Source organism: Arctopsyche grandis, chromosome 2 (assembly GCF_051622035.1).
Source record: "Arctopsyche grandis isolate Sample6627 chromosome 2, ASM5162203v2, whole genome shotgun sequence".
In the NCBI taxonomy this organism is placed as follows: domain Eukaryota; kingdom Metazoa; phylum Arthropoda; class Insecta; order Trichoptera; family Hydropsychidae; genus Arctopsyche; species Arctopsyche grandis.
In genome coordinates, this window is record NC_135356.1 from 7071393 (window position 1) to 7098753 (window position 27361).

Here is a 27361-nt window from a genome sequence, read left to right on the forward strand (position 1 = left end):
TATATATATATATACAGGTACAAATTTTGAAAAATAATTATGGTATACCAAAGTAGCCTAAGTCTTACGAATCTAATAATTCGTCTGAGCACTCTTACGAATCTAATAATTCGTAAGAGTGCTTCTGTCTGAGTAATTCAAAATATATAAAATAAATTAAAATTCAACTGAATTTTTTTTTACATCCACGCATCTAAATTCAATGTCTGCATCCACTTTATAAGAAAAATTATTGCTATACAGCTATGTTTAACCACATACTGGAAGACGCAATGCAACATGAGCATTCAATCAAATATAATAATGCACAAATTAAAAAAAAAAAAACAAATCACTAATTTACCAGAATTGAACTAAAAATAAAAAAAAAGCAACTTATAATATCGTATAAAATATCAGCAAATTAGAAATATAGATGAGTCAATAATTTCGTTAATAATATCTGTAACCAAAAAACTATAAGCATTAATAATATTCATTTAAATGATTGAATATAATAAGTATGCTAAATTATTAAAAATAATTCAGAACTACACAGGCGTTATGAGAAAATGGGATTTAATCAATGATGAATGAAGAATATCATATTCAAAGTTATTATAGACAGACGCAATTTTTTTTTAAGTTAGTGTCTTGTGTGCTAACTTTACACTCATACGCACCATAATAAAAATACATAAAAGGCATCTATATATATATATATACATATTTAACATATAACTGTTAAATTAACTTAATTAATATTCATTTTCAATGCCGAGGGCCAAATTTTCTTCAGACGAGTCTTCCGAAGAGTCTTCAGAGTCGACTGCCTTCAAACTTGTGAAGAATGAAGTGAGACTCATTAGCATGACACCTGAAATAGAAAATAAAACCATTAATCACATACAGTGCATGGACATAAAGTTGCAGTACACTGGATTATTTTTAATTTATTTTTTTAATTTCTGCACAACCCAACTTGTATTTTTCATATTACTTTTATTTTTTTTGTCTCTCTCTCAATGGTCAAACCCTTTCCTCTTGTTGTTTATTAAACCTTATCTGAAATGCAATGTATGCGAAGTACGCAAATAATTGTTAAACGAGATGAGATCAATTCTCGGTGAATAACGCCAAGTGTTGAGTGGACTCTACACTCATTGATTCGCGGCGCGAGTTCGCGCCGTAATTTCTCCACAAATGAGAGAATTTGTTCGCAGAAGGGTCAAAGAGGCATTCTAAGACGATTGTATGCGTCAGGATCACCACCTGAATGCTCTGCAAAATGTTTTTTTTGCCTTCAATAGCAGACATTACGACTGCAGGTACAGCATACCATTTAATGCAAAACAATGCACCATGCTACACTACCAAAAAAGTAAAAAAACTTCATGGCCTTCCATAATGTCCCGTTACTTCCTTGGCCAGGCAATTCACCAGACCTTAATCCTATCGAAAATGTCTGGAAGCTTTTAAAAGTTAAAATAAGTCATTTCCCCAGTCCCGATAAAGAGTACCCTATAAAAAATATAAAGGTAGTGTGGCATGGTGACGTTGAAATAAAACAATGCATTGTTTCGTGTATATAAAGTAGGCCGCGCCGTATCGCTGCCGTTTTACAAAATAAAGGCGGATCGACAAAATATCAATCTTAACACGCAGGATACCGTGCGCACAAATTTGTGCGTTTGAAAAACTTCCTCTGGCTACCGTGCGCACAAATTTGTGCGTTGCGTCACTCCTACTTCATATAAAGAAAAAACACGTTGAACCTCGTATTTCTTGTAATTTATTCATATCGGGGCTTAGTAAAAGATGTCGTTGGTGATATTTAACTAAAATAATTTAAAAATAGTCGATACTGAAAAATCCAGAAGGTTAGAAACTGGACTATAGCAAATGTACCAAATATTTCTTTAAATTTACAAAATATTTCTTTGGTTATGCCGAAGATGTCTCAAATTTTATTTTATTTAACTAAAGCGTATAGGAGGCTTGTAAAAATAATAGAACAGATCGTCATCGACCTTTTCAGAGGTTCGAAACCAGCGAAAGCTCACATATGTTCACATATGCATAACAGATTTTTTTTCTATTGACATATTTAATAATTCGTAGAAAAGATATAGGTAGAAAAAAATAAGGGTGCTATATTTTCAGAAAGGTCGAGATCATTTCAGTCCTTTTCTGACCGTGACGAGGAAACGTTTATCGATAAATATACGCGTTATTTTTTAGATTTCGTGTTCTATTTGATATCTTTGACTATTTTGATTTTCGATGCTTTTTGGATTCTATTTTTTGGATTTTGTGTTTTTGTGAAACTCTTTTGGATTATATTGTGAAATTTCGTGTTTTCTGTTGTGTTATTGTTATAAATGGATTTTGTGTTTTTGTGACTATTTTATAAAACTCTGATTTTATTGTGAAATTTCGTGTTTTCTGTTTTGTGTTATCGTTATAAAATGGCTGAGAGAGAAGATTCATTTTTTGACGAGACTTTCGAAGACCAACTTTCTCAACCTCCTAGCGAAGGTGAAGAAGACATCGATGAGGCTTATGTCCAAGAAAGTGGAGATTCTGAGTCAGAAACTTCAGAACCACGTGTCAACCAGTCAGAATCTGAAAATTCTTCAGAAGAAGGTATCCCTGATGTGACATTGGATTGGTCCGAATTTGATCCTCCTAGAAATCTCAACAGCTTTGAAGGACTACCAGGATTGAACATTTTTCCTGATAATCCATCTAACGTGGGAGACGTGACTTCACTCTTCATTGGAGATGATTTATTTGGTATTATAGCCGAGGAGACAAACCGATATTATGCCAAAAATAATATCAAATATCCAACTTCCACACACTCGCGAAAATGGAGAGATGTTCTCGTTCCCGAGCTAAAAAAATGGTTCGGATTAGTTCTGATAATGGCTATTGTCAGAAAAAATTCCATCAGCGACTATTGGAGCACCAATCCTCTTATCGAAACTCCATATTTTCGAAAGACGATGAGCAGAAATAGATTTCAGCAGATTTTAAGGTATCTCCACTTTTCTGACAATGAGAAGATTCCGACCGGCAGTCCAAATCGCCTAATTAAAATTCAAAACATAATAGACTACTTCACGAAAAAGTTTCAAGAGACGTACACACCGACGCAAAACCTGTCTTTGGACGAAGGCATGATACCGTGGAGGGGGCGCCTCAAATGCAAGGTGTATAACCCTATGAAGATCGTTAAGTACGGGATTCTAAATAGGATGATATGTGAAGCAAAAAGTGGCTATATTTGTAATTTCAAATTGTATTCGGGTGTAGGTACTTCTTTGAATAACACTATCACCGATTTGTTATCTCCGTACTTAAATAAATGGTACAATGTCTACGCTGATAATTATTACAATAGCGTTAATTTAGCTACCAATTTATTGGGAGCTAAAACAAGAATATGCGGAACTATTAGAAAAAATCGTGGCTTACCGCAAATTTTGAAAAACGCCCGCTTACAAATTCATGAATCAATACATCGAAGAAAGGGGGATATATTGATTCAAATTTGGAAGACAAACAAAAAACGAGACGTCAGAATTATTTCAACCATCCATCAGGCGCAAATTGTAGAAACTGGCAAAATCGACAGGAAAACAAATCAACCCATCAAGAAGCCAATCAGCATCATGGACTATAATAAATTTATGGGTGGAGTCGATCTCGCGGATCAGTACCTATCGTACAACCCCGTTTCACGGAAAACCATCAAGTGGACGAAGAAAGCCGCAATGTATCTGATGCATTGCGGAATTTTGAACGCTTATCATATCCACAAAAAGTTGAATGGGACGAATTGGAAATTCCAAGAGTTTATGCTGAAAGTCGCAGAGGCATGGCTTCAGAGTAACATTTCCAATACACCAGGTACATCAGACACACATTCCAATATACCTTCAACTTCTGTCATGACGAGGACTCCCAGCATTGATCCGAACGAAAGACTACGTGGTTTCATAAAAGATCATGAATTAGTGAAAATAACTAATGAAAAAACGAATAAATTAGTGAGACGTAATTGTCGAGTGTGTGCAAAACTAAAAATTCGTAAACTGAGTGCTTTTATGTGTAAACAATGTAAAATTCCACTACATGTTGGAAAGTGTTATCAAGACTACCATACAAAAAAAAAATATTAGATATAAAATTTCATTAGTGTACGAATTTCATATTGTGTTTAAATAACGTGTGTGTGTGTAAATAATAAAAATATACATAAAGTGAGTTTATCGATAATATATTATAATATAAAGGAAACTTTTAAATAAATATTGTGTAAATATCTACCAATCAATCAAATGTGAATATCTACATAAGGGGTGCAGTTTGCTGGGTGAGTGCTTTTTTTGTGTTTTTAGTTGAATAAATATGTTTGATTTTTTTTATATTCATGTTCTGAAGAAAATATCACCATTGTTTACTATGTGCCCTTTTATATTTCTTCGGTAATTTATTGCCTACACTTGACTCCTGGTTACTAACCACTGCACTAGGTAATAAACACATTTTGGGGGGACCTTTTTTTTTCTCACATCTGTTTTATGTTCCTCTTAGATTTTGCCGATGTCCTAAAATTCTCTCACTGATATTGTTATTTATGACGAAAGAGGATTAACCTTGTTGGATGTCGGCAATTCCAAAGCGCATATGGAATTGCATCTGACTGCATTGTATTTATAGGTTTCAAATAACGACATTTGTTGTTTTTGTTACACAAAGGTTCACTGCTGCTAGATTTTTTTTGTTTATTTATAAAATATGTATATTTGCCATATTTATACACATTTTAATTATTTATTTTATTAGTACGCGACTCACAGTTTGACTTTTACTGATTTTACAATTACGAAATTTTAAGATAGTCCATACGAAACTGCATTTCAAATTTCACTTTTATACGTTTACTGGTAAAAGAGATATGACATTTTAAACAGTTACAGTTTTATGCAAAGATTAGCGCAAATTCTCCCCGCCGCACGCCTGTTTCTTTAGCAATAGCCCGTGGTATCCTATGTGTTAAAATATTTATGTTTATATATATTACATTGCCAATAAAATTATGTGTTCAAATAGTATATACACGGTTATTTAATCCAATCACTAATCCGAAAAAAATGCAACGAAACTTGAAAATGCGATTTTTTTCTCAGTGTACTGCAACTATCTGTCCATACGTTTTATTTGGTCAGTTGCGCTAATTCCTCAAATGTTTTACTTTATTGACAGTTCCCAGAGAACAAATTCAAGTGTTTCAAGTCTAAAATTTTTTCCCAATGGGAATGCGCCATATCTATATGCACTTATTCATTTTTAATTTTTAAATTTCTACTGCAGATAAATAAACGAAATAGTAAAAAAAAAATTAACAAACCTTTTCCTTCAAGCTTAGTAGTATCAGCTTCCCATTTTAGGAATGCATCATTAGAAACAGCCTCCCCAGAATCCCATAAATGTTCAAACAATTGCAGAGCGATTCCTAAAAAAATTAAAATAAGAAAATGTTCATAATACAGTTGTATCAAATTTCAAAATTTAATTTCATCATATGTAATAGAGAGTCCTTAAACAGTAGCCAGCGACCGCTTTTTGACTAATAAGCAAACGAACCTAATCGTAAGAAATCATAAATGGTACAAATAAACCGTGGTAAATTTCCAGAATGTTTCTGAAAACTAAAGAATCCCTACAGAAAAAAAACTATCGAGTTATTCATTGATTAGGCGCTGTAATGATTTGAGATCAAGTTCGTTTAAAAAAAATCTATTTATTGTTTAATGACATTAGATGACTGCTAAAAATATTTATGAGTACATACAAAAATAGATTTTATATTATTAAATCCTATTTTCATACAAAATTTTTATACATTTTCAGCGTGTCGTCTTATATAATTTCACTACACGAGAAAATCATTCATACAAAGCGTGAAAAAATTAAATTTTCAATCACATCACGAGACTTCTACAAAATCCAATGATATAAATAAACATTTTCAAGATCATATGCACGGTCGAACAAACAGATGTTGATTCAATTGATGCATGCTAGAATAAAATATTTTACATAGAATGCATAATCACATTATTTTTGAAAAAAATAAAAAATATATATTAGATGAGGTTTGCACGTCACAATAACTACAAATATCAATAATTACCGTCTATATATATAAAAAATTTCTTTAGCAAATCAAAAAGAGCATATCGACATGTACGTATATTGATCATGAGGTCACCACTTAGATGAACTTGTAATCTTTTCAGTTATATAAAAGAAAAAAATTAATACTCGAAATCGAAAACAATTTTATTCCTTACAATATAAAATAATTATACAAGGTGTGGCAAATTACTATGCCTTCGAGTAGTTTGATATGTCAATATATCATAATGACTCTCTTGTGTACTGTTTGATTTTATGTACGGTATACATAGAATGGTATACAGTATACTAGACTGTTTCAAATTAAACAAGTTTTCATTGAGCACTTTAAAAAAAAAAAATTCAAGGTTTTTATCTCACAATGACGTTTTTTAATATCATGATTCGCACTGATTCTGTCCAATCGAATTGGTACAATAAGCCTTTGTGAGATAATAACACCGTATTTTTATATAAATGTTAGAGGGAATCTGTATTCACCAGTGAAATTATACTTTGACTATTAGAAGTGTAATGGACTGAAGACTGTCCAATTTATGAAAAATAGAGAGCATGGTATGCTTTCACCGACTGAGTTGGCAAAAGTATACTTCTAATAGTGAAAGTATAATTTCACTGGGGAATACAGATTCACTGTAACATTTATATCAAAATACAGTCTTATTATCTCACAAAGGCTTATTGTACCAATTCGATTGGACAGAATCAGTGCGAATCATGATATTAAAAAAGTCATTGTGAGATAAAAAAACCTTGAATTCGGAAACCAATGAAGCTGTATTTGAATAAACTGCTAAAGTTGGTGTTTTGATCATAAAATTTGTCTTCCAATGTAATTAAACATTTATAAACTGAAGATAACGAAATAATTTTGTTGGAAGTAGAACAAGAAGACAACATTAATAGATTAATAAATTAATAGGTATATGAATTCCCTAAAAGTATACTTTCACTAGAAGTATGAAATCACTACCATATATTTAAAATCAAAATTATAAACTATCCTCTCCATTATTTTGTGATTTGTAAAAAAAATCTAGTCAATTTCAATAAAGCATTTAAAGCTATTGTGAAATTAAAAAACAAAATCAACAATTTTATATGCAGAAAACGCTAATTACTCTTAATGAATTATAAGAAATAAAAATTTTAAACTTTTCGTACCATTATTTGTGAACCCTATGTATTATATTTAAAACTAATTATTCCTCGTAATCATGACCTGTACCATTGGAAATTTGACTTTTACTACATATGTACTAGTTAATCGCTGAAATTCGTAAGGCCAGCGTATAAAGTGTTAATTGCGTTGCATGACAAAATTTCAATCACAGCATAATTAGACTGAACGTAATATCATTAAAAATCGTGCCTCTTTTATAATTGTACTGCTGAATCGAAAATGCAGTCTAGTTTTCAATCAACTAGACTGCATAGTCAAGTTCTGTATAATTGTTAGAAATGAATTGTAGAGATAAAATCTTACCTTGCGGATGTTCCAAGCGGTTGATCAAATTTTGCAATGCCAGAAGACATTCCAACTCCAAGGGTGGCTTATTCGCCACATACGTGATCAGGAGCGGGTAATAGAAATTTAACCTCTCCTTTGACTTATTATCGAATCTGGGGCCAGGAAATTCGGGTGAACATAATGTATAATTGTAAACAGCCTCAGTCAACATGTTGATGAAAACGAGATCCTCCAAATTTTGAACGTTGCTCTAAATAAAATAAAATAAAAACAATTATATACTATCCCCAAATATTTGGTTCATATGAATGTTTCAAATATGCACATCAGAATAGAACTGTCTAACATGTGTCACTTTCAGGCCACTACTTTATAGATCATCATTTATGGTAGATTATGTATAGTAAAAAAGAGCATTTATATAATTTTCAATCACCTTGATCCAGGAATGGAAATTATCTAAAGTTGTACGTTCCTTCATCAAATCCAAGAAAGACTTGATCAAAGACACTGGACTTTTAGCCGGCTCAGCTTCAACGGGTATACTATCGGTGATCAAAAACTCCAATGGCATACATTTATAAAACTCATCAGCCTGAAATTCAAATAAAAAATTAATAAACATATAGCACGGATACAATCCAAAGACAAAAAAGAAAAAAATATAATTACATTGCTTTCGCTCATCCAATCGGTGAGTTTCATGGTTTTCGCGTCTTGCCACATTTGTCTGACAACGTGTACCTCATTGGTATCTTCAACCTTCTCCATGAATAGGGCCATTAGGAAATCGAAACCTTTTTCGTTTTTGATGACTCTTTCAGAAATTTTGTGTATCTCCCAAAAGGTTAATTCCTAAAAGTAAAATGTTTTAATTTAAAATTCGCTTGAAAATATAAATTTGTATGTGTATGAGCAGCTTACATGCTCTTTGTGATGCGACCACACGAATTTAGAGAGGTAGTCCCAAATATCGGTCTCTTCAATTTTAGGCGACACATCTATGCTCTGTTTGAATGCATTCGCAAATTGTTCTGGAGTAACTGTTTGATTGTTTACAAGAGTTGCAGTCGCTTTGCCAATGACTGTCAAAACTTTGTTCTTTTTACTGAAATATGAAAATAAACAGTGTCAAAACTGTAATGTTTTATTTATTATTAATCGCAATTAACAATAAATAAATAAAAATACTCACAATTCTAATCCAAAAAGGATTAGTTCCCTAACTACACTCGGGGTCATTGCTTTGGTAAAATAATGTTTAACATTATCTAAAAGCTCTGCAAATGGATCACCACTGCATGTCAAAAACTCATTTGTCAATGATTTAAATTCAGGACCTAAACGTGTATAAAAAAAATTGTCAATTAATCAAATAACGGCATAGAATATGTTCATATGTGTATATTAAGAAGAAGAACTCACTTTTTCGGACATTTTCATCGGTAACATTGGCTTTACGAGTCTCAATCTCTTTTTCAGCTAAAATCAAAGAATAATTAGTTTCACAACGTAAGGCTTTTGCGATCGCATATTGCAAATGTATAATGTTTAATTACTGGGTTTATTGTCCGTTGAGTGTGTATCGGCAGAAAGATCAGCGAGAGCTGTGAAGGGGTTGGATGATTTGGTCACATTCTTTTTACTAGTGGATGGCGGTAAGTTGGGTTTCACGCTACTGACTGTAGCATCCTTTTTCGTATTCGAACCACGACTCCACATTGCATTGGTCGAGGGTTGGAGCGATATATCCGACAGACTATCTGAAGTCTATAAATAAATACATTAAATTAATAAGAAAAAGTAGTTAGAAATCAAATTAAAATGTATGGTTATAAACTGCGTCCTTACATTCATCATTCTAAGTTTGGCTGAGTCAACTACGTAAGGCTGTCTTGGACCACGATTCCTGCTTGATGGTGCCACCGACCATCCGCCCTCTTCGGTAACACTGCGAGAGCCAGGATTCCTGCCGGAGTACATGCGTCCGTCATCTCTCTGTGTACTCATCGATGATGAAAACTTTGAATATTGATTCTAGAGAAAATAAAATATAGTAAATACACATGAAGAAATAACAACAGTGATCGGATAAAGTGAACAGTGATCACAAAAAAATAACAGTGATCAGATAAAGGCACTTAAGAGAGCCGCACTCCAGACATCCAAACTTTCAAAGATGCTCAAGAAGAACTAACGCAATAGAATTCCACAAAAAAGCGTCACGGGGTATTTGTATCGTATCAGAGGCTGCTAGCCAAGTGTATTCTTCTGGAAACCCAGAGTTGCAGAACATCTATGGCTTCACTAAACAGAACTAACTATGCCTGTGCTAAAAACCCGAAAACAATGATTTTCTGGTTTGTTCTCAATCATCAAATACCGATCAAAATTAAAACTGCGTTTTAGACACTGTTATGTAGAGAAATTGCTCATAGGGTACGATTTGGTGAAAATTTCTGTGATGAAATTGATCAAAAAATATGATAAAACAGGACAGTAAATAGGTACTCCAGAATCTGGAAGCTATCATTAGCAATTCACGAAAACCTATTAGTAATACAATCGGTTTACAAGGTCTACACTAGTATACATACATATATAACCTGAACTATCCAAAAGAAAGCTAAATACAATTAAATTTTAAGCAATGATACCAAAAATTCAAAGCAAACAGCTACTGATGCTACTGGCTCTAACGAGGGTACATAACACGGTAAAGAATCGATTTTTGCAAATGTAGGGAAAACAATGCAGTTATCTAATCCACTTCTTTTTATTTTACAAGGTTTTTATCAGTTTTTTCATTTACCAGAAAATTGGGAATGATATAAGTTATTTACCGCTAGCCAAAAAATGAAATTTGACGGTAAATTGCAATCCCTACATGCGCATAGTAGCTATCACTCAGTTCACCGGGTTCAAACGTGTAGATAAACAGAACGGCATTTTACTGATGGCCAATCATTCAATTTAACGTAAAAATAGAACTGGAACACTGACTATGGTGCGTGTGCAACATAAATATTATGTAATTATTACTACTCCATATAGTAGCTATGCAATTATGAAATTATATATTATTTGTACAAAGTTCAATTTGTACAAAGTTCAATTTGTACAAATTGTTTTTGTTTTTGTACAAAGTTATAAGCAAATTCACAAATGAAATTATTGTTTTAGCAAGATTTCAATGACTCTACACGATTGGAAAATTAGCAAAATTGAAAGAAAGCAAATTGTGTGAGACATGTGTAATAGCATTGTTGTATACATAATGGTTTCTCAGATATCTTTATATGAAATTGTATGGTTATTATCCTTGGCTATCCTATATGTTTTCCTATATTTGGCTATATCCTAGTGCATTCCTATTCGGGGCTTTAGGCTTCAACTCATTGGAGTTTCGTTGTGTTGTTTATGCGAAAGCATTTGTTTACGCTATTGAATGGGATAGTACACAATCCTCAGGTTCTCAATGAATTTAAGTTTTATGCACCTAGTAAGTTCAGAGACCTGAGGAATCGTGATTTGTTTTCTCCTCCTGTGGCTCGCACAAATATTTTGGCAACGTCTTCAATATCTAGAGCAATGGTTCTTAACCTTGTTGGAGGTACTGACCCCCACCAATTTCATATGAACCCTTCTTAATTGGCAGCCGAATCATGAGTCGGGTGTGTGTCTTGACCTCCGCCGAACCCCTGGGGTTCGATCGAACCCAAGTTAAGAACCACCGATCTAGAGCAATATATCTGCTCAACCAGATTGCTGGTGAAATTGACCTCTTCAATGTAAACTGTGGTAAACTGGTTGAGTGATTGGTTTTATCAATTATAAATGTCAATGATTCTTTGTTATGTTGGTTGTTATTATTATGATTATTATGTAAAATAAGAAGCAAGTTTTGATAGAAATAGTTTACATGACTGCCTGCCTGTTTCTTCGTGACTTAATTTTGAGATTTAATCTTCAGTTAATTTTTTGGATGGATCAATAATATATCGCACTTTTGGCGTGAACTTTGGAATTAAATAGATGCATGTCATCAATTATGTAAGAACGAAATGGGACTCGACAATGATATTTCAATCATGATGATGAAAACACAATAAATCACATTTCCATCGAATTAAAATTTGGGACTCCCCATTTTTTGGTTAATTGATTGATTGGTTATCTTATCTTATCTTACCTTGCGGTCTGCATCGGATTCGCTAGGTGCTGAGAATTTTTGACGGTGTACCCAACCACATGATCTCAGATCAATGACATCTTGTAGCATAAATCTTTAAAGGATTAAAAGATAATTATTCAATATTATAGGAATTTGATTACTAAAAAGATGCTACAAAAATGAAAATTTAAAATGTCATACCTCATCCTACTATTTAACTTATTATCCTTGTTTTCTGCTATGGCCTTCATTTGGTCAAAGTAGTTCTGGAGACTAATGTTATACGTTTTCTCCAAATCCATTCCGATGGTAGTCAGTAGTTTACACAGACATTCCATTGTCTCTTCTTCCAATTTTTTTATCAGGCTTTCAATACATATTATCATAATGTTACTGTTGATGTATTTCTGCTTAAAAAGTTCCCCTGAAATTATAAATTCAAGATAATAAAAAATACTCCTTTTTATTTTATATAATGTAAAAATCAAAATCAATAACTCACCAATGAACCTAACATTCCCGACTGATCGCACTCGAGTTTTTCGCTCTTCTTCTGCTAAGATGTGAAGAAGCTCTTTTTTCTTATCCTAAAAAAAATATTGACAATTTATTGCATACAACTAGAAGACATATTATTTTAATTTATTTATTTGCGCTCTAATTATTGCATTCTTAAAGATATACTGAAAAGCTGTAAGCTACACTTCTCTGAAATCAACTTGTCTCCAAAAGTGACTTCACACAGCCCGGTGAGAGATAGCCAACCTTCTCACTGTTTCAACGCAACATTATATAGTGTTGGAACTCATCGCCATGTATAACATCGCAAAGCAATGGATCCCAATTCAAAGTAGTATCATTCGCACAATACCATTTGCTTAGAAAAAATCATGGTAATATATTTCGCATGACATCAAATACAATCATAGAAACGCAATCGCAAAATATCGATGAAATGAAGTGCTTTCCAGAACAGCAAAATAATAAATATGTCAATCGGCCATAGCAAACTATTTGAAACAACTATTACAAGAGAAATATATTCAACGCAGCAAAGTAAATCCATAAAAACAATAATGTGTTAATATATTTGAATCTGAGCACCCATTCATCTTAAGAATAGAATATATTTTGCCTTAAGCAAAAAAAACAAACTCACCGGATCAGTACATTCATCAATCTCTTTTTGTTTCAGAGAAGACGTCCGTTCTTCCATAGACGCTTTTTCGAATTCGGCCTGACAACTTTTGATAATGAGCTTCCTAAAACTAACTATTTGCTCCGTATTGCCATCTTCCTGTAACTGCTTCACCTGTAATCAACATCCACAATTTACTTATAGATAAAAGTTAAAATTAAAAAACACATATACTCAAACAAAAGAAACAACAGCAATACCTTAATGGTTTCTAATTCTTTACACATCAGAGCATAAGTTTCAGAAAAACCAGGCTCATCAATAGCCTTTTCGAAAACTAATCCAATTACATTAGATAATTTATCTGCCGTGTCGATCTTTAAAGTATGAACTTGTTGGATCAATTTCGAGAAATTCTGCGGTGACAGTTTGTTCAAAACGCTACGGAATTTTTTACACAAGTCCTACAAAATAAAAATATATTTCAAATTAAATTTATTAAATTTTAATCATTGATCAACTAATATGACATTTAATACCTGTATCTCAGCTTTTTCATCGTCAGTTTTAACTTCCTTGTCTTTTCGAATTCTATTCGGTTTCCAGGCATTTTCAGCTTCATTCAACTTGACTTCCCTACTGAGATTAATTTGAATAATGTTTGGTTTTCCACTAACACTGCTACTCTGACGACCACCATTTCCGCCTCCGCCTCCGCCACCGCCACCGCCACCTCCACCTCCACCTCCACCTGAGCGAGGGGTTTCTTTTAAGCTTTGTTTACCTGAAATACACAAAATATACAATTAATAAATACAAAAGTAAATTCGACTTTATCACTAATTATAACTGGTTAATTTAAAGTACCGTGTTGGGATCGCCTGCTGGGTGTACTGCCACGTGGTCCTGTTTTCACGAATTGTGGTATAAATTGAGAATTTCCCATCAAAGACGATAGATTTCCATTGTCACCTTTAGGTTCTGCTCCTCGACTCGTTGACTGCATTCGCGACAACTAAACGAAAAACACACGTTAAACCATTTAATTTAAACAAGATTAGTGAGAGTGTCTTCTTTAGGTGGATGAATTACCTTATTTGCAGTATCCGGAGCTATTAGATTTAAACTGTATAATTTAGGGACATGCTCTGGTTTTTTAGTTGAAATAGGACTATTTCTCAGCGATAGTAGAAAATCGTAATCGTAAGCAAATCCAGTCTTTTTTGTTTCTATAGGAAAAAATAAATCAAGATTATGTTGGGAATTATATTCATTATTAATACAAGATTATTTTATTCATCAATACATACCACCGTCTTCTGTTTCTTCATTATCACCATTGATAGATCTGACATTTTTATTCATCAGATCTAAATTTTCAGATTGGCTTTTTTTCAGAAGTTTAGTATTGCCAGGTTTAGTCGCATTATTTAATAACACGTCTTTAGCGCTGCTGTCGGCTACAGCCTCTCCCTCAGACTTTTCTTCAACTGCATCGCCGTTTATACAGTCCATTTCTAAACATTTTTTTAATTTAATAAAACAACAAAAAAAACCTATGAAAATTTATAAGAGAAACATACTTTTTTCACAGCCGTTAATTATGTCCATAATTGTGTTTCAATTGCAGGCTTCACTCTCTTGTAATAAATATACTGTAACAATAAAAATGTGGGGTCAAATACAAAAATAAAAAATATATACAATTTAGATAAAAAAAATGCCTTCAAAAGGTGGCCAGATTCGCTTTCTTAAATAATGTTGTTAACACAAATGACCTAACGATAGATATCTTATCTGACGATTAATTGTCAAGGACAAAATATTAAATAATGTCATTTGGAAATCACATTATTTAATAATAATTCAAAGCACTAATAATTGTCATACTGGCTTTGCCAAAGTCCATTTTTTAAAATCGCAACATATAAAAGAAAGTATGACTTTCTTTGAGATTAATTACTAAGACAAAATTATAAATTAAATTGAGCCAAAAGAAAACAAACAAAATATCGCACTTGAATTTGCAGAACGTTTTTTTACAACTTATTTTATTTTTTTATTTTAACTAACGCAACTTATGCAGATATGTATTTGCATCATGTAAAATGTAATAAAAAAAGCGGATAATGTCACATGTATGCTCAAATATTGAGGCTGTGCTATAGGAAAAGGTCAAACCCAACACCAGTTACCTTTTATTTAAACCAGTTCACAAAGTGTAATCCGAGGACTGAACGCTGCAAATGCGTTTTTGGTTGCAACCAATAATGATTAGTTTTATTTCATTAGTGGATCTAATATCTTTGAAATATGGTTGATACTTGAAAGATACTAATATATTTCAAACTTAAGAAAAACGTCTTTCTATGGCTACATAATTTACTTGAATAATCAATCAATCATTTAAATTTATTGCTTAGAACAAAAGTACTTAATTGATGCTCAAATAGTGAAATCAAGATGTTCTATGTATGTAAATGACAAATCCGATAAGTTAAATGTTTAATTAAAAAATAGAAAATTAAAAAAAAATCAAATTATAAGTTATATGATTAACATCAGCTCACTATACATATATTAGTTTGCCAGAGATACTAAAAAAATAGCCTATTCGTTGTATTGGTTGGAGAAATTAAGGTTGTGTCTGGAAGTCCCACACAGGAACAAAACATTACATAAGCAAACAAAAGTACATGTACATGTAGAAGCAAAAATGGGGAAAAATCGAACTTTTGGAATACGGTATATTCAATGACACCAACTATTAAGGCGAAAACACACCGAGTGGTACGGGAAATCGCATCTTTTGGCTCACCGCTGTGACCATTTCACAGTGGGGGGTTCTCCAAAACGAAATCAAGTGCAGAATGCATATGTTTGGGAGCTCACACGTGTATGAATATCCATATGCAACCGAGATCATACAAGTTTTTCTTACATTTCTTCAAATATGGGATTCACTGATATCGATCACTGTCGAGCAAAGATAAAATATCACTGAAAACAAATGTACGGCAGGTCATGTGTTTTTGGCTTCCCACTGTGACCTTAGGCAATAAGTGTTCCCCAAATCGAATTCGGGTTTAGTTGCACGTGCAGAATGCATGTTTAGGAGGTCGCATGTGTATGCATATCTATATGCAGTTAATCCTACATTTATTTAAATATGGGATTCACCGATATTGATCACTGTCGAGCAAGGATAAAAAATCATCGAAAACACTCCAAGGGGTGCTATTTAGGACAGTGTACTAAAAGTATCTAAAAAAAAATACACATACCGCACACAGCAAGGAACGTGGCACATGGTTTTTTTTTTTTAGATACTTTTAAACATGCGAAAAAAATGTGACACGCCCAGCACACACCGTCCCAAAATCACCCCTTGGAGTGTTTTTGGTAAAATTGTATCCTTACTTGGCAGTATTCGATAACGGTGAATCCCATATTTAAAGAAATGTAGGAGAACCCCCACAGCAGGAAGCCAAGCACACGACGCGCCGTTCTTCACTGTGTGATTTCGCCTCTACTCGTGCTGTGCGTGTAATAATTAGAGGTAGGACCGGAAGCGCGCCGTCTATTGTTCCATTATTGTAAATACTTTGTAAAAAAAGGTTCGGCAAACAGCATGTGAACAATGAACAGCGCGCTCTGGGTCAGCTCTTTAGTAATAATTAAGCTTAGGCGCGACAGTGCTATTTTCCAGGAAAGAGGGTTTGCCTTTTATCAACTTACAAAGCTAGAGAGTAATAAAATAACAATAGCAATTGACAATACTGAACCTGTTATGCAGGCAGAGGGCGCCTATCCTTAGTAATAATTAAACACTGGATAGACAGTTTTTCCAGGAATTGGGGCGGTTTAGCTCTATTTACAAAGCTAGAGTCCAAAAAAAAAAAACGTTCCGCAAACCTTTAACAATGCAATGAACAATATGCAGCACCATATGGGTCCGTTTTTTTCAAGACGGCACCTTGGTTATCCGGCCTTTAGTAATAATTAAGGACCAGCGGACAAGTTGCTGGACAGCTAAAAAAAAAAAGAATCACTATTGTCAACTTTTTTTTTTATTTCCTGCTTTCTCGGACAATGGAGAGGTCTATTGGTATTTTACAGCAGCAACTCGACTACCGATCTCTAGTAATAATGAAATATTTTTGATTTAAATTCGATACAAAAGGTCATCTTAATCAACATCAAAAAAATATATATTACAGATTTTTCATTTCAAATTAAGCTTCTTTCATTTCAAATTGACCCCATTTCAATTTCAATTTGAAATGAAAAAAATTTAATTTGAGATGAAATTTTTTTTTAATTTGAAAATAAAATAAATTTGGAACGAAAAACCTATAATTCTAAATTGCTCAATGCATAAACATGGCTGCCATTAGACGAGTTACGACCTGTCCAGCTGATCGGGCCTAGAAATAAATACGGCACTTATTCGGGGACGCGCGTTCAAACAATACGCACCCTGTTCATGCGTGATGTATACGGTTTCTAATTGAATATTGCAGTTGAGGGTTGTCTGGGGCTTCATTTTGAGCGAGATTGTATTCATGGTTGGAGAAAAAGGCGTGCACTTCTATATGGAAAATTACGTATCAAGGTGCGCATGCGCACATATGGTGCGTGCGGGGCGGGGGAAGGGATGGTGCCGTCACTTTGTGGGGTTATGTGCATCGAAGGGGAGGGGACATGCGACATGAGGTGGCAAGGGGAGCCCCGTCGGTGGGCTCGACACCATTTAAGGTGAGCGGGTGTCGCGGGGGCGAAGTCGCGAGCGGCCGCCGCGCTCCGCCCGTCCTTGGTTATAAATAGCTCGCGGCACCACGTGGGTGCGGAGCGGGGGACATATGGCGGGTGGCGACGGCGCAGGCGCGACGCCCCCTCCCCCGCGACACCTACTCGTACCCCTCGCAGCATGCATGCGGCGCCCCCCCTGACTGCTAACTCACCTGGAGGCGTAGCGGCGAGACTGCGCTCGCGTTGTCGCAAACGAAGCGAAGAGCATGCACAACACACGACAAACGCCTAGCGCCGACCGCGGCTGGCGCGCCACTGAGAACTGACGCCACGTACGCCCCGCTCGCCACAACCCCTCTCCCTTCCGCTCTCACACACACACGCGTGCGTTTGCAAAGTTGCACATGTACGTGCATAGAGGCACACATGCGCACTATGAAGGGATAGGAACAAACCCGCGCGCCATTACGAAACCTTCAAATTATTAATATGCAGAACGACATGCATTGTCTAGTACTGATTTATTTCAATCGAGAATGTTAAAATGTTCCAAATTTTTATTTGTAATACAACCATACCTATGTATGTATATATGCAACTTCCCTTATTAAAATGTTTACGTAAATCTAAATTCTGAATATTGAATTCCATATGAATACTCAACAAAGAAGATACAGTGTCGTATCACTACGTTGGCCGTACGTCATTTATTTCACCGCTATGTCCTTTAAATTTATTTATTTTCTTTTGTGAATTATTCGATGAAGTGCGATCTTAACACTATTTATATATTGTTCATCAAAGTAAAAAATCCGTCGGCTGTTCATAATAAACGGAAACCAAATTTGACTAATTTTTCAATATTTTTATAGGAGACATCATTTTCGCTGAACAATTTTTATATATATCCATCTATTAGACAAAAAAAATCTATTGCATGCAAAAGTGTACTGGTTTTATCTCATGACTAGAGGTCGGAATCTGAAGGGGCCGGAAACGTGCCGCCTATTGTTCCATTATTGTAAATCCTTTGTAAAAAAGGTTCGGCAAACCTTTAACAATGCATTTACAATCTTTGAACAATAAACAGCCCCTTCAGATTCCGGGCTCTACTCGTGACTTACCAGGACAAATACTCAATAAACCAATACTGTACTAGCAAAGTCAGTACGAATGGTCACCTTACTTTAAATACATAGCACATTGTCTATGTATTTAAAGTAAGTTGACCATTATTTAAATACATTGTCCTACAAAGCCAAAAAAAAAGGTTGATAATATAAATAGACAATAGGCAACCTCTCTTTCCTGTGAAATAGAACCCGAGCGCCTATCCTAAGTGCTATGTATTTAAAGTAAGGTGACCATTCGTACTGATTTTAACAGTACAGTACTGATTTTACCAGCACAGTACTGATTTTTTGAGTATTTGTCCTGGTAAGTCGTGAGATAAAACCAGTACACTTTTTCATGCAAAATATTTTTTTTATCTAATAAATGGATAAATATACAAATTCTTGGCGAAAATTATCTCATACAAAAATATTGGCAAATTATTCAAATGTTGTTTCCGTTTATTATGAAAAGTCGACGGATTTTTTACTTTCATGAACAATATAAAGTCCAGTAATTAAACTAAATTAAATATTGAAACCTTAAAATGTTTCACTTAATATAATTTTAACCAATCTTGCGTAGAATTTTATAAAAGCTTTCAAGAAAAAAAAAACATCAAAAAATGGCGAAAAAATCCCTGGCAATATACATATGTAGATGCATTGAAATTTTTAAATATTTCATAGATAAACATTTTATAAATCATTGAATTTTCTTTGCTTTCTGGATCTAAAACCCGCATTGATTGAATATTTTAGAGTCAAATTTTAGAATATAGACTTCTCAATAGTCAATTCTATAGGCTTCTCGTCATAGCAATATTGTAAATAACAATATACCGTTCCATCAGCACTCAGAGCAAGACTCAAAATATTCCAAACATGTTTTTATAGAAAATTTACAAGAGTACCTCCACTTATAGCCTATCTCTGATTATGAGACTATTATTTATACGTATGTCCTTTATTTTCTCCAAAAAAATATGACCACCATACGTATCATCAACAATGGTGAAAAATATGATCACTATACGTATCATCAATATCCTCGTACAAATCTTAAAAGTAAACCCTCGTTTTTATTTTTTTTTATAAAAAAATAATAAATCACATATGAAATCTTTTGTGTGTAATTTTTATGTACGCAACTTGAAATAATGAGAGTGCTGTAACTTTTGAAATATACGAAAATTTCTTTAGTAAAAAATATTGAAAATGAATAACATTTTTAGCATCACAGACGAAAAATTTTCTCGTTCATTCTTGAAATCTCATTGTTATTCGCTGCTGCATTCACATTCACTTCACCATTAGAAAAATTTTACCCGTTGAAAAGCATCTTGTTTTACATAACAATATAACATGATTTAAATGAACTCGTGATTTTAAAGTAATCAATAAAAAGAATGTCGGTTAGATCAGATTTTCAACTTTTCTCGATTTCATTTCTGCAAATTTTCTTAAATATAATATCCTTAGTGTTTAAATTAGAAAATCGTTGATTTTCAATAAACAATTCAAACGATCCAAATCAACTACATATTATGTGTAAACTATAAAATTATAATTGCACTAGCTGTATTACCCGGCTTCGCTCAGTGTTTATAATATAAACCGCTTAAACATGACTAAGCTAATTTAATTAAAAAAAAAAAAAAATTAAAAAAAAATTAAAAAATTAAAAAAAAAAATAAAAAAAAAATCAAAAAAAAAAATTAAAAAAAAAAATAAAAAAAAAATAAAAAAAAAATTAAAAAAAAAATTTTTAAAAAATCAAAAAAAAAAATCAAAATTTTTTTTTGCCTTCTAGGGCTTCGCCCTCGGCGCCCCCCTGAGCCTTTGCCTTCTAGGGCTTCGCCCCTCCACGCCCCATGAGCAATTGCCGTTTAGGGCTTCGCCCCCCTTAGTTAATGCCTTTTAGGGCTTCGCCCCTCCGCACCCCCATGATTAAATGCCGTCTAAGGCTTCGCCCCCATGATCAGTTGCCTTTTAGGGCTTCGCCCCCCGCGCCCCCAAGATTAATTGCCGTTTAGGGCTTCGCCCCCCTTAGTTAATGCCTTTTAGGGCTTCGCCCCTCCGCACCCCCATGATTAAATGCCGTCTAGGGCTTCGCCCCCCTTAGTTAATGCCTTTTAGGGCTTCGCCCCCCGCGCCCCCAAGATTAATTGCCGTTTAGGGCTTCGCCCCCCTTAGTTAATGCCTTTTAGGGCTTCGCCCCTCCGCGCCCCCATGATTAAATGCCGTCTAAGGCTTCGCCCCCATGATCAGTTGCCTTTTAGGGCTTCGCCCCCCGCGCCCCCAAGATTAATTGCCGTTTAGGGCTTCGCCCCCCTCAGTTAATGCCTTTTAGGGCTTCGCCCCTCCGCGCCCCCATGATTAAATGCCGTCTAAGGCTTCGCCCCCATGATCAGTTGCCTTTTAGGGCTTCGCCCCCCGCGCCCCCAAGATTAATTGCCGTTTAGGGCTTCGCCCCCCTTAGTTAATGCCTTTTAGGGCTTCGCCCCTCCGCGCCCCCATGATTAAATGCCGTCTAAGGCTTCGCCCCCATGATCAGTTGCCTTTTAGGGCTTCGCCCCCCGCGCCCCCAAGATTAATTGCCGTTTAGGGCTTCGCCCCCCTTTGTTAATGCCTTTTAGGGCTTCGCCCCTCCGCGCCCCCATGATTAAATGCCGTCTAAGGCTTCGCCCCCATGATCAGTTGCCTTTTAGGGCTTCGCCCCTCCGCGCCCCCATGATTAATTGCCGTCTAGGGCTTCGCCCCCCTTAGTTAATGCCTATTAGGGCTTGCGCCCCATGAGGCTGGGCCCCCCGGGCCCCCTTCGGGGCCCCACGGGGCTGCGCCCCTTGTGGCGCCCCCTTTTGAGCCCCATGGGGCTGCGCCCCATGAGGCTGGGCCCCCCGGGCCCCCTTCGGGGCCCCACGGGGCTGCGCCCCTTGTGGCGCCCCCTTTTGAGCCTCATGGGGCTGCGCCCCATGAGGCTGGGCCCCCCGGGCCCCCTTCGGGGCCCCACGGGGCTGCGCCCCTTGTGGCGCCCCCTTTTGAGCCCCATGGGGCTGCGCCCCATGAGGCTGGGCCCCCCGCGCCCCCTTCGGGGCTTCACGGGGCTGCGCCCCTTGTGGCACCCCCTTTTGAGCCCCATGGGGCTGCGCCCCATGAGGCTGGGCCCCCCGGGCCCCCTTCGGGGCCCCACGGGGCTGCGCCCCTTGTGGCGCCCCTGGCGGGGCCCCATGAAACTACTCGCTTTGCGCCCCCGCGGGGGTGAATCCATTGAATCGAAAAAAACAAATCGGCGCCCATGGATCGAAAAAAAAAAAAAATCGAATCACGTGTTCGATGACGTCACCGATCTACGGACGACGACGAAGACGACGACGACGAAGACGAAGACGACCAAGGATATTTACATACAAAGTCTCTTTCCAAATTATAGATTAGATTATTCGTTTATAAAAAAAATTCGACTCATTACAATTATATAAATTTTCAAATATTTTAAATTCATTTTTATCAGTAAACCATTCAGCATCAACATTGGACTTTCGATTATCTCTATTATCATATATCTATGTACCTATGTATGTATGTAACCATGCTTTTTTTTCATGTCTGTCTCCTGAGAAAAACGTGCTTTAATACTGTACATTGAGAAGTCAACTTTCCTTTAATTTAAACATTCAATCACTTGACTCTTACAATCAGGCTTTTATCCAGCGGTATTGAATTGGCAATCTAATATCTATCATTTCGAGGATTTTACATCTTTTTCTCAATAAAGATTGTTAACAGTTCAAAAATGCAAATGTTTCTCGTACATATTTACGTTTCAAATTTCTCACAGATTCAAATACACATTTCAATAGCGACCAGGTGTTTCGACATCCGATGGATATTGTACATATGATTTTCACAGTGCTTTAAAAAAATGGTGCCAATCTCATTTCTTGTAAAGCTTTTTAATAAAGAAAATTATATTGAAATATATAAATGAAATTTCCAAAATATATCTTCATTTTTTAAACATCATATTATTGAATAAAAGTTTACAAAGATTTCCAAATTTTTTCCAATTCTCGTTTGGTAAATGTTCTCGATTCCTTTCGCGCATTTCATCCGGTTCATAAAAACACCATGTCATATAAATATAATTGTTATATAAATACGGATTGCAATTACTCGCGAACATTGTTTCGTCTGATTGCTTTCGAAACCTTAAAAATACCGTGAAATGAAAAAGATGTCAGAACGCTGTTCCACGGCTTTGACAAACCTATGACTATCTACGTATGTATGTGTTTGAGAAATATAAGAAATATTGAGAAATTGAAAAAATATTACGACATATCGAAAAGCATTTCAGTATCAGATACCAAGGTAAAGTTCGATAGGAGAAACAGTGTTCAAAAAATTTCCAAAATACATAGACACACATACTAACATACTACACATAGAATTGTAAATGGGTTTTTGAGCTCTTTTTCCTATTATACTGTACATTAACATTAGTATAATATAATACTATGAATTACTAACAAAATTAAATAGTATTATATTATACTAATATTAATGTACAGTATAATAGGAAAAAGCGCTCAGTATAATAGTTAATGTACAGTATAATATAATAGTTCGAATCAGTAAAAATGTCGAGTTTGAGTTTGTATGACCACAAAACTTCAAATACTATTACTACGTACATAGAAACAGTAAAAAGCCCTGAATATGTATACATATATACATAACTTTGTAACTTTACACATATTAAATTAATTATTACCGATCAATATCAGCAAAGGTGAATGTCTAAAATAATTGATGCTTATATTATCGACATTTCGTTTTCATTTTAATGACGTATAATATTATACGAAACAAGATGGACCTATTGCGGATCAGTCAATCATCGATATTATCCTTCTTAATTGATTAATTATCAGTTGAATGATTTCCACCTTGCATATGAAAGAAAATAAGTTGTTTTCAAAAACAAAAAATATTTCATATCACCCCGAATCTTGTATATACTTTTGTACCCTAAAAATCTGTGAAATTGTTTTGTCGGTGACCGATTGACCAATGTGAATATCCTCGACGTCAAAAAAAACATGAAAAAATTCGCAGAATAAAACTAATTATACCTGCCCCGTACTTAAAAGTGTACCTACCTGAGTTAAAACGTACAATTCACAACGGTTTTAGATGCGAATTAGATTATGTCGTATGGAGTTTTGGATGTTTTATCATAAAATTCGTACATATTCTCAGCATTTTTGTGTTTAAAATACAGATAGATACCCAAGGAAGTACTCAACAACTTTTACATTCAAAGTAATGACGGGAACATAAAAAAAAATTACGATTTTCTGAAAATAACACTTTTACCATACAAATGGTCGTTACGAGCGTGGTGTGCTAACGTATGAGTTTCTGGCGATTTTGGATTCTCGTTCATCAGCCAAAACTAATCAGCAATTAAATAGTAGTGTGTATGTATTTGACTATTAAGCGTTCATTTTTTTAAATAATAAAAAATCGAAACTTTTCTAAAATAAATACATATATAGGTAAAAATGTATGTATGTACATCTTGATTTTATACATATGTAACTCCTTTACGTTTCACTTACGATTATGTCTAGATAAATCGATTGGTCGGAGACACGGGACATCGTTTACAATCGATGAAGTTTTTTATTCAACTTCCCTTGGTATGATGAGAATTTTGCAGTGGGTCCACCGTGGAAAATACAAAATTTGCATTTACATACATATGTATATGTACGGGTCTACCTCACGGGACCGAAAGTGAAAAGCCCGAAAAATCAAATATCGGACGGCAAAGATCGAAAATCGAAAGATCTTAAGTCAAAAGATCAAAAAAAGGGGTGGATGGTAAACGGTACTATGTATATATAATATATATGAGTGATATGCAGTGAAATTATCTCTATTTTTGTCATACAGCCTTGTTTAATGTGCGCGCGCAGGATTCGGGAGGAAAAGCCTGTTCCTTTTGTTCCTGTTGTATCCTGCTCGCGCAAATTAAGTGAGGATGTACGACGGGGGGAGAGAGACTTTTACCGCACGCCACTGATATACATATATACTAACCGTTTTTCATATGTATGCATGATAAACGAATATTTTCGACTTTTTCACGGTCACCCCCAAGACGGATATATAAAGTGAAACACTGATATATACATATACTAACCGTTTTTCATATGTATGCATGCGAACATTTTCGACTTTTTAACATTCGGTGTGGTGACGGTCACCCGTACTGTGCATATATGTATATATAGTAAGGCTGAGAAGTCGTTAAAACAACCCCCAGCTCAGATATTTTTACACAAGCGAACTCCAATTTTCAAACGTCAAATTGGGTTTTTCCTATTCTTGTTCCTAAGTGTGTTAGAACATTTCCATGTACATACATAAATACAGTCGTGGTTTCACCAATCAATAGGTGGATTGAACTCATTTTCGAATATCTCCGATGTACTAATACAGAATGACGCATGTATGATGAGCTCAGGTAAACCAAACCTTTGATTAAACTTATAACTAGCTAAATTCTTTGATATATTTTATATTTGAGGAAAAAACATTAGATTAATTGTTATAAATAATAAATAGGCCTCAATTTCAACTTCAATCTGTCAGTCTCATTCAAACGTATTACCAACACTTTTATAAATGCGAAATCGGAATCAGAGTCGCTCGGTTTTTAACGGGGACGCGACAATTGGTGCAAGGACAAAATGTTCAACGACAAAATGTACCCGAAAATTAGTGCACTGACAAAATGTACCCGCGACAAAATGTACCCGCGACAAAATGTACCCGCGACAAAATGTACCCGCGACAAAATGTTCAAAAATCCTAAATTATCCTATTTTAATGGCAAAAGTAACTTTTTATTGTATTATATTTATCGATGTATATGGTACTTTTTATCGTATAGATCGCGGATGTTATTAAATTATTATAAATTAAAGGTGTTCTCAACCGTACCAACATATACTTATTTAAATTGAACAATTACATTTTAAGCGAATGTCATTGTGACTCATTGAATATCATTTTAAGATGTCATTGAATTAGTATAAATGACAGGGGTTCTCAACCGTATCCAATATTTACGTATTAAAATTGAAAAAAAAAACTTTCCGAGCGTATGAACTCCAGATTACATTGCATTAGTTTATATGGCAGGGCTTCTCAACCGTCTCCAAAATTTTCTTTATTTCAAATGAATAATTTACTTTTTATCGTACACATCGCGGGCGTTATTAAATTAGTATAAATGACAGGGGTTCTCAACCGTATCCAATATTTACGTATTTAAATTGAAAAAAAAAAACTTTCCGAGCGTATGAACTGCAGATTAATTAAAAAATTAAGTAATAAATTTAAAAATGATTTTAAAAATACATGTCAAATGATGATCTTTTTTCTTTATCTATTTTGTATGCTCATATTATGTTTAAATGATTTTTGTTTTGTTTTCAACTGAATACAACTTATTTCATATGAAGAAAAGATTTGTAATTTTGGCTTTTATTTATTTATTTTCATTATAAGATTTTATATTACGGTTGAGAAGCCCTGCCATATAAACTAATGCAATGTAATCTGCAGTTCATACGCTCGGAAAGTTTTTTTTTTCAATTTAAATACGTAAATATTGGATACGGTTGAGAACCCCTGTCATTTATACTAATTTAATAACGCCCGCGATGTGTACGATAAAAAGTAAATTATTCATTTGAAATAAAGAAAATTTTGGAGACGGTTGAGAAGCCCTGCCATATAAACTAATGCAATGTAATCTGCAGTTCATACGCTCGGAAAGTTTTTTTTTTCAATTTAAATACGTAAATATTGGATACGGTTGGGAACCCCTGTCATTTATACTAATTTAATAACGCCCGCGATGTGTACGATAAAAAGTAAATTATTCATTTGAAATAAAGAAAATTTTGGAGACGGTTGAGAAGCCCTGCCATATAAACTAATGCAATGTAATCTGCAGTTCATACGCTCGGAAAGTTTTTTTTTTCAATTTAAATACGTAAATATTGGATACGGTTGAGAACCCCTGTCATTTATACTAATTTAATAACGCCCGCGATGTGTACGATAAAAAGTAAATTATTCATTTGAAATAAAGAAAATTTTGGAGACGGTTGAGAAGCCCTGCCATATAAACTAATGCAATGTAATCTGCAGTTCATACGCTCGGAAAGTTTTTTTTTTCAATTTAAATACGTAAATATTGGATACGGTTGGGAACCCCTGTCATTTATACTAATTTAATAACGCCCGCGATGTGTACGATAAAAAGTAAATTATTCATTTGAAATAAAGAAAATTTTGGAGACGGTTGAGAAGCCCTGCCATATAAACTAATGCAATGTAATCTGCAGTTCATACGCTCGGAAAGTTTTTTTTTCAATTTAAATACGTAAATATTGGATACGGTTGAACATTTTGAACATTTTTGAACATTTTGTCGCTTA

General features: G+C 34.7%; 1 protein-coding gene across 1 annotated transcript; it reads right to left on the minus strand.

The window, feature by feature from the left end:
- Window positions 1-622: 622 nt before the first annotated feature.
- Window positions 623-18161, minus strand: LOC143922990 (eukaryotic translation initiation factor 4 gamma 3-like). The gene is made up of 21 exons (XM_077446467.1): window positions 17937-18161; window positions 14556-14627; window positions 14283-14489; window positions 14065-14201; window positions 13840-13987; window positions 13512-13756; window positions 13233-13436; window positions 12994-13146; window positions 12337-12421; window positions 12036-12258; window positions 11853-11946; window positions 9512-9697; window positions 9220-9430; window positions 9086-9142; window positions 8856-9000; window positions 8585-8768; window positions 8333-8515; window positions 8097-8255; window positions 7676-7910; window positions 5399-5503; window positions 623-856 (listed from the first exon to the last, which is right to left on the minus strand). The coding sequence occupies exons 2-21, from the start codon at window positions 14581-14583 to the stop codon at window positions 738-740; spliced, it is 3108 nt and encodes a 1035-aa protein (XP_077302593.1). The 5' UTR covers window positions 14584-14627; window positions 17937-18161; the 3' UTR covers window positions 623-737.
- Between the last annotated feature and the right edge of the window lie 9200 nt (window positions 18162-27361).